The sequence below is a fragment of the Abramis brama genome, assembly GCF_963993115.1.
Source record: "Abramis brama genome assembly, chromosome: 4".
NCBI lineage: Eukaryota > Metazoa > Chordata > Actinopteri > Cypriniformes > Leuciscidae > Abramis > Abramis brama.
Window position 1 is genome coordinate 44,150,729 of NC_139966.1, and position 9,205 is coordinate 44,159,933.

At 37.8% G+C, this 9,205-nt stretch overlaps 1 protein-coding gene across 1 annotated transcript; it reads right to left on the reverse strand.

The window, feature by feature from the left end:
- Positions 1-318: 318 nt before the first annotated feature.
- dnai7 (dynein axonemal intermediate chain 7) lies at positions 319-7,470 on the reverse strand. The gene is made up of 16 exons (XM_084110591.1): positions 7,457-7,470; positions 7,162-7,179; positions 6,749-6,836; positions 6,573-6,664; positions 6,322-6,426; positions 6,098-6,235; positions 4,866-5,000; positions 4,676-4,779; positions 4,304-4,601; positions 4,106-4,214; positions 3,083-3,246; positions 2,815-2,989; positions 2,484-2,698; positions 1,690-1,848; positions 1,466-1,579; positions 319-1,360 (listed from the first exon to the last, which is right to left on the reverse strand). Exons 1-16 carry the CDS (start codon positions 7,457-7,459, stop codon positions 1,085-1,087), a joined length of 2,193 nt encoding a protein of 730 aa, XP_083966717.1. The 5' UTR covers positions 7,460-7,470; the 3' UTR covers positions 319-1,084.
- Positions 7,471-9,205: the final 1,735 nt, after the last annotated feature.

Below are 9,205 nucleotides of genomic sequence, written 5' to 3' on the forward strand. Positions count from 1 at the left end.
TATTGCAGGAAAACAAGCTAAATGGATCATGAGGCTTCAGTCAGTCTGTTACATGTAATACTCACGTTTGGGTATGTCCTACTTGTTGTATGTCCTACAAATAGTACATAATTCAACATGAGTATAACAATCTATAAATCTCACCAAAACATGTCAGTCATGTTTCAGCCCCCAAATCAAAAGATGTTGTATCTAAGATATAATATATATATTTTATTAAATATAAAATATTATATTTATGAAACTTGTTTTTAAGGATGTTTTTGCATTGTGACCATATTCCTGTAAGAATTAAGCATTTAAGTTAATATAATATAATATAATATAATATAATATAAATGTATGTAGGCCACAATCAACAACCTGATTTTCAGTAAAACTGCATATTTTAGAGTGGCCTTTTATTGTGGCCAGCCTAAGGCACACCTGTGCAATAATCATGCTGTCTAATCAGCATCTTGATATGCCAGACCTGTGAGGTGAATGGATTGTCTCTGCAAAGGAGAAGTGCTCACTAACACTGATTTAGACAGATTTGTGAACAATATTTGAGAGAAATAGGCCTTTTGTGTACATAGAAAAAGTCTTAGATCTTTGAGTTCAGCTCATGAAAAATGGGGGCAAAAACAAAAGTAATTTTGTTCAGTGTATATTCACACTGCTAAAAATATCTTAATGCCCCTTCAGAATTTAATTACTTTATCTCCTTTATTTGTAAATTCTTTATTTAAAATTAACTTTATTATAGGGGAAACCTGGACAGGTCAGATTTGATGAGATTCACATGCGAGTTAATATTCTGGCACTATAAACATTTCCTCAACGTCAATGATTTAGCCCAGTGGTCAGTGCTCTGAGATCTTATATTTATTTCTTTTACATATTTCTTAATATTTTTGCTGGTATCAGAAAAATTCAAGATCATTTGGCTCCACTTGCTGGTTATAAAGAGAAGTATGCTGGGTGTAATTTCATATCCTCAACATATTGCAATGACTATCACAAGTTCAAAACAGGTGTCAAATGTTTTAGATATTGGTGTGTATGTGTGTTGCCTGTTTCTGGATGTGTATGCTTTCTAATCTCAGGAATATGTGAGGACACGTGTTGCACACAGGAGCCTTTGTATGGTGTCTGTGTAGAGATAGTGAGACTGACGGACTCTAGCTTGTCCCTCGATGCTCATGTCCTGTCTGAGCATGTGCAGAAAGGTGGAGTGGAACTCGCTGCCCTCGGCCAGTTCAGCAGAGAAACTGTTGTCATGCTCCTTCATCTTGAGATGCTGGTTCCTCTGAGCACCTAGCAAGTAAAGAGACCACATCTCCTCAGCCACTGGCACCGCTTCCAGCTGTTCACACGCCTACCAGAGTCAAAAGGTTAGAGGTCAGAGGTACTGCCTGCTTAAAAATAACATATACCGTAGTTTAACAGGGCTTCAGTCTGTTTATAGGAGTGCATGACATACCTGAAGAACAAGGTGCTCTTGTCCGCATTGTGTGTTCCAGCGGCTCCAGGAAAAAGCCACGGCTGAGGACATTAGGGCCATCTGTTCATACACTGTGTGCTCTATTAATGGGTCCTAAAAATGAGAAAATGTATAAAAAAAAGCTCAAAGCTGGGTTTCTGTAACTGGTCTATTTAACAGTTAATTATTGAATTGGCTCCAAGGCAATTCAGCCCTTTTGTTACCTTTGAGTTGATGCTGACGTACTTGTCTGAATACTCGTTCACAAATATATTGATCCCAGCTCTCCTCATGGCCTTCTGCAGTTCTGAGGGGCTCATCCACTTCCCTAGAATATGATCCAGGTCTTTTGTCTCCTCCATTTGCAGCATACACTGCTTACCCTGAGAAACAAAAAAGCTATTGATCAGTGGCGGTAATTTTTTTGGGCCTTCAGTATGTATCGAAAACAATATGGCCTTGAAATGAAGGCTTAGCTAAATTAAATGTCTCAATGACAGGATGCTTTTTTTCTGTTGTCTATTGATATATTCAAAAATACATTAAAAATATAATTCATACATGGAGTAATTATGTGTCATGTAACATCTGTGACAAGCATGTATTTTAATAAAACTATTTTGCTTGTTAATATTTGAAACACTTTGTCCTCCAAATCAAATTCAAGTAGTAGAATCAACATGCAGATACGGGTAAGGGACATTTTTTTAAAAAGTTTAAATATTTGATGAAAATATAAAATAAGTGCCCCCCATTTTCCACAACAATATTTGAAGGACCCTCTCACAATTTCTACCCAATAAAATATTTTAGAAATATGGATAACTAGAAAGATGTATATTTGTTCTAAAAATAACTAAATACTAAGAAATATCTTGATTTGTAGTTGTTATAACTTATTTAATGCTTGTTTTGTCTTGTTTTAAACAATTTTAAGTTGAAACCAACGAGTACATTTCTAAGAATTTGGCACACGTTTTTATATATCTTGGATATGTTTGAACAGGGCCTCTCTTGCCTTGATGGTGATGCTGACTTCAGTAAGAGCTCCAGTGATTGTGAACAATGCTGAGTCTTGGCCCAGAGGCCTCAGCTCCCATGACTGGAAAGGCATATTAGCGTAAGACTCTTGCAGTAATGTGAAGGCATAGAATGCATTCATCTGAAAGGAAATGCTGCGGGTCTCTGCGTCATAATTTGTCTCAGAGATGCAGTCCGTCCGCCAGTGTTGGCCTGCAGAAAACGGTGACCAATAACAAGCATGAGGTAAAATACTGTACTAAGATATGAATGTATACAATATAAAATCTATTGTTGCATATACTGTACGTGTGGTGTGAATTGTTCACCGATGGGATCCCAGCGTGCCACTTGTGGACCCTCCAGAAACATTATGGAGTCAGGCAGAGCGACGGTGACCTCTACAGGCAATGAGACAGCAGTGCTACTGTGTTCATCCAGCCTCACTGAGGTAGAGCTCTGCTCTGTGGGATAGGGGAACACCTGGAGACCGGTCTCTAACAACTATGAGGAAGCACAACAGCAAATGATTATTAATGCAAATTACTTTCTATGATCTCTTGCAGTGAGTGTCCCTGATTACATCCCAAGATGTACCTCTCTCATTTCCCAGCCCTTCACTATATGAGACTGGGGTGGTAGATGGAAGACATCAAAGTAGAAGACTCCGCCCAAGGGTGTGAACTGTTGCAGATCCACTATATGTATGTCAGCACTGTCAGACACCAGTTCAGCTTGTGATGGGTTGGAGCCATTTTGATCTAGAGACAATTTAATAAAGATTAGTTTAATAACACACTGTAATCTTTAGCAGATCTCAAAATTAAATTCCATCATCATACTTTGTTATAATGTTGTGATGCCTAAATTAACTTGCAGTATGTTTTTATTTTTATTTAATTAAAAGTAGTATAGCATTTTGACCAATGATTTATTGGATATCATCCTAACATCAAAATAATTTGACATTTTTATTGGGTAAAATTTTAATACCCAAGTACAAATAAGCTGTGTTTTTAGGTGCCATGCAAAGCATAGTTAAATAATATTAATAATTAGAAAAAAACATAATTTGCCACTTAATACAGTTCCGTAGTGTAACTAAGGCTTTGTATGCAAAGCAACATAGCAACTATAATATGTACATATTAATATAGATCTCAAGTCGAACTCACGCAGTCACGTACAGTTCATGCTTTTGTGAGGTAGACTATGATGTAACATCCTTCAGTGGTTTATTGCTTTTATAAAATCGTGGTAGCAGTGTCCATATACATAATAATTAATAATAACCACAAATATATATATATATATTCTGCCAGTTAATTGGCATGTCTGATAATATTAAACACACTGCATTTGGCCCATTAATGTTATTATTATAATTCTGATGTGCATATTTTTACCATTATACAGGAGCTTTAAATACATTTTTTCAAATATGGAACAATCCAATTTATAATTTAAAGTATTGGTGGTATTTTACAAATTATCATAGTTAACTAAAACAAATTATATATTTTGTTTTTACGTGATAAAGATTTCATCCTCATATAAAGAAAGAAGGAAAAAAATGAGGAAAATCAGGAAGTGAAAGACGATAAATGGAAGGGACCAAACCAGCTTCTAAACTTGTAGCGATTCCCTCCATCTGACTTTCTCCTTCCTCTAACAGCTTGATTGAAGAGCTCTTCCTCCCCTCCTTAGATGAGATCACACTCACAGCACTCTGACACATGGACACACATTAATATTGTCAGCGACAGAATCCACTAGAAAACAAGTACATAGTGTGCACATGATCAAAGCCTCACTCACCCTCTTCCTGCTCTCTGATCTGACTGAACGGCTCTCTTCCTCCACCTGCTTTGAGCTTTCTCCCTCATCTCCCTCTCCCTCTATCTTCCCATCTTGCACCTCTGCAGCACTCTCAGATGGCCCTCCAGTGAGAAAGCCCTCCATCATGGATCTCCTTCTCTGGACCTGTTCACGCTCGCTGTGGTGGGACAGGTGATCATAGCGTGTGTGAAGGATCCGAACAGCGATGTCACTCAAAGCCAGAGGCTTCGGCAGCTCGAAACCCAGACCCACCTCCTCGAACCGGTAACCTTTAAACCTGGAAACATGGATTGTCAAGTATTTCCTTTATCCTACAATAGTGCCTAAATTTCACCACGAAGACTGACAAACCTTGGATTTTTGTTGAGGTTGGCCCACAGACAAAGAGTAATATTGTCGTCCTGGACTACAGTCTGCATGTTGCCACTCTCAATGTCAGAACTAGAATTTGCAAACTGGACGGGAAGCAAAACACATATTATATCCAATATGTGTTGAAATAGAAGTAAGCTGCATGGGAACATCTTAGAAGAACTCACACCTTAAGTAGCTCCTCAGTGGCCTGGTTGAGTTTGGAGAGGTTGATACTCTGTAGACAAAGGACTGTTTCGCGATACTGTTGAGCAGTGCTTGGCTCAGGACCCTCACTCAAGAGGAAGTCCAGTTCGTCTATCAACTGTACAAGAGAAATTGTTTTAGATTTTCTGAAGAAAACATGCCTGTGCAAACTCACCACCATAATGCTACAATGTTGCCAGGGCAATGTGGTTGATTGTGTGGTTAAGTGAGTTGCTTAATGGCGTGAGTCAAAAAAAACCCACCCTTACATTGTGGTCTCTAAATACCCATGTTTCAATGTACAGTATAGGCCAAAGAATGATAACTATAAAGATTGCTATCACGATAACCAGGATCCACACCAATAGACAATAACATTCTCTTTTTTTAAGGGGCCATTCACACATAACACGTTTTTGCATTCCACTGTGCTGCTTTTCCATTGTTTTCCATGTTTGATTGTTCCATTGCTTTCATGTCTCTCGCTCATGACGCTACATTCTAAAAAATGCGACGCTTAAGTTAAAGTAAGTTTTAAAAAACTTGTGTATAGACCTTGCATTTATTTCATTCCACTGCTATGGAACTCCAGACAGTTCAAATACAACACTGTTTGTACATTGTTTCTGCATTGTACATTGAATGCATCATCAACATGTTGTGTACTACATGTTAAAATTTGTACTGCCTGGCGTTCTTGTGTACTTGTATGAGTTCAGGATAGGCTATAGAGTGCTGTTTTCTCGAATATCAGCACAATTGTGAAATGTGATAGCCTATTGATTTCATACAACAGTTCAATAAACAAGAAGTTAATGTTAGGTGACTTTTATTTTAGTCTTAGAACATAGTCTGTTTTTGTTACGTGTTTTTAATAAATTGTTTGACTGAATGATGGGGGGCCTCCAACTGTTTCTTTGGAATGGGCCTCCGAATTGCAAAGGCCACCTCTGCATCCTTGTTGTGAACGGCCCTTACGTCTGACATTTCATCAGCTTTTTTTATCATTCCCCAGAAGGAAATAAAACATTGGATCCTTAACAATTAACATGATTTGAGGTATCACTCATGACCCTAGCACAGAGGTATGAGTTATGTGTCAAATTTAATACTAAAATGATCAATAATAGCGATCTTCGACTTACCAGGATCACCTTAGTCATCAATAATGGACTTGAAAACATGAAAACAACAGATCCAGAGAGCTGGTCTCACCTGAAGAGCCAGAGCACAGTTTTCCAAGACCTTCTCGATTTGGGTTTCAGAGTCTTCTCTCCACAAACTGATGAAGGAGTTGATTTCCGGCTGCACAGCTGGATCCGGACTGCCGTCGCAACGCATGTAACGCTCCCACTAGAAAATACCAGAAAACAAATCATCCTGTAACACACTTTTAGTAGCCTCAGAATTACCCTGAGATAAAGCTACATGAGTCTTACCTTAGCTTTGTTCCTGCATTCTGATTCCCACGTGGTGACTGCAGAGTGATTCTCATCTAGAATGTGCCGCAGTTCATTCAGCTCGTCCTCTCTGCGCTCTCTGTCCTGTGGACATTGACAGGCGTCAATCAATCATTACATCCAAACTTGTCACACACAATCCATCAGTACAGACAGCTGCATATGCACTAAAGCCTGCAGGTAAATGTCTGCAACACAACTGTGAATGTTCAAATGAAAGTTCATCAGACCTTTAACTCAAGTAGCTGTTGTTTCTCTTGTTCTATCTGCTCCCTCTCCAGCCGTTCATTCTCCTCACGTTCAGCAATGAGACGAGCTTCTTCTACAGGACAAAACGCAGTATACAGATTTGTTATCAATCAAAAAACTAATTTAAAATTAAATTACTTTTATACTGCAGATATACCTTCCTCTCTCAATCTTTGTTCATCTGCCTCTCTCTGCAATCTCTCCCTCTCAGCCTTGCTGATTTTTCCTCCTTTCTTTTTTGCAGACTGGATATAAAAGATGCAAGTTATTTATGCTGTGTAAAGTGAGCAAATTATTTCTTTCCTTTTTAATGAAACAATTTTTCAGCTTAAAGTTTATAGCTGCAATTATAGTTCTACAAAACTTTACAATTTCTAATAAAACAAATTAGTAAGTGAAGAGATGTTATTATACAGATTTTATTTTTAAGAATACACCTACAAGCCTAACTGTTAACGTTAGCTGCTACCTGACAAAAAAACATTTAGAATGTTAATAAAATAAAACTAATTTGAGGTTGAAAGCTGTTATAAATATAGATTTCCAACAAAAAAAACAACAACAACATACTTTTCCATCCTTTGGTGGCTGTAGAAGAACAAATGAGAAATAAATGGATTAAAGGGAAAACATCACAGACAAAAAGTCAAAGGTGAGTATAAAATCAGACAGGCATTGCTAACATGATATGTCAATGCTAAGTTCACATTTTGTCTCGGGACTTTCGCTTTTGCTTTTTATGTTTCATTAAATAAGCAGCCATTATTAATTTACTGAACATAGACTTTATAGCACATATGAACACTTATATTTTGTTGCTTTAACATTTTTTCTTTCTTAAAAACATCGGGAAACCTTGACTTACCATGTTGAAAAGCTCTCGGGTAGCAGGCAGGCAGGCAGGCGTCTGGTCACCATGGCAACGGCGCACGCGAGATAGAAAACAATCACTTATAAGCGGGAAACGTCTGATAGAAAAATACAAATATGGTGAAGAACTTAACCATTAAAAGTGTACTCAACGTCCTGATACAGTGCAACAACAACAACAAAAAAACTTGTATGAAAGCTTGTCAATATTGTCATCTCCTTGACACATTTAATTATTTGACTTTAGCAGTAGTATTGTCTTCTTCACACAAGATGGCGCACAAGATGAGTCCGTCGTCTTCGTTTTTTTTTTAGCACAAAGACTTTCTGAAGCTTCTCTACATGGATGGTATTATTAATGCTACTATTATTAATTATTAATGCTACTATGTTTGCTACGCTACTTTGTTATTAGGCAAGCTAATTTACTATTGATAACAAATGCTGTTTCTCGTGTTCAATCAACTGCCCTCATTTTGTTTGCAAATTGTCAACTGTAACGTTATTCTGTTTAAGTTAGTGAAATCGTATATGAAATCAAATGCAGTATTTAGTGTCCATAGTTTCATAGTGGCTCATGTTATCTGTGTTTTAAAGCTAAACATATTAACCCTCTCATTAGACCATTAACTGTTATGGTAAAGGTTATTTACAAAAAGCAGTACATTCTGGTCATAATGACGTTTGCAGTGCTAAAATAGAATAACAGTTAGTTTTGTCTATTTTGTTTATTCAATAATGAGCTAACTGAATCCTCATTTTCTTCCCAGTGGCAGCTCGAGATGATCTCATGTTCTGCAACACCCGTCAGTGTTCAGTCTTTCCAGCCAGTGCCCCACTACATTGTGAGTTAACCTTTGGGTGGTTATGTCTTATGTGGTTAAGAGGGTAAAGGCATTGCCCTATATTCATCTGCTGGTCAAAGGTAATTTGCACATCATATGTTTGGGACAGTGTTCACTCGTCTTGAGGAAGGCTGGCAGAAGTGGCACATCTAGCTTTTTGGGATCTTGTCCACACACCCAGGCTGTTCTTTCTTGCATTACGCTGCACAGGTCTGCACTCGCCATCTGGAGTTTCATCTGTGTGCACACACCACGTCTATCCAGAGTCCAGACACTGAAACAGGACATGACAAATGCAGCCACTTGTTAGACAGACAATAACATTATTATATTTATTTGGATCATTGATGTTGTTTGTAAATTGAGATTTAGTCGTTTGTAAACAGATCAGTTTGATACTCTTATCAGTAGGGATGCACCGATGCATCGGCTGAACATCGGTAACGGGCCATCGGCCATCGGGAAATAAAAATGACATTCGCCGATGTCACATGGGCGTCAGTTTGGTTTGAAATGTGCTGGGGACAGAGACGCATTTGGAAGTGCATTTTCAGAAGTGCTGGGTACAATGACGCATTCATTTTTTTTCTCTCTTTCGCGCAGGTTATGTTTTGAAAGACGATGTCCTGTAGCTCAGGCACGGCTCCACTTTTCAACAGGCCCACCCAAAACTTTCCAAAAAAAAAAAAAAGTTTTTTTTTTTTTACTATATTCTAATTTTGTCAATAATTATAAAAAACGCCAATAAGCTCATAATTTGTGCTAAAATAGTGTAGTTTTAAAAACCATTTTAAAAAACTGGTTATATTTTGATGTTTCTGCGCAAGTTCAGCAGACAGTGAGGTTCGGGTTTGTTCCGATCAGAGCTCGTAAGTGGAGAGCGCATTTCTGAATATTCC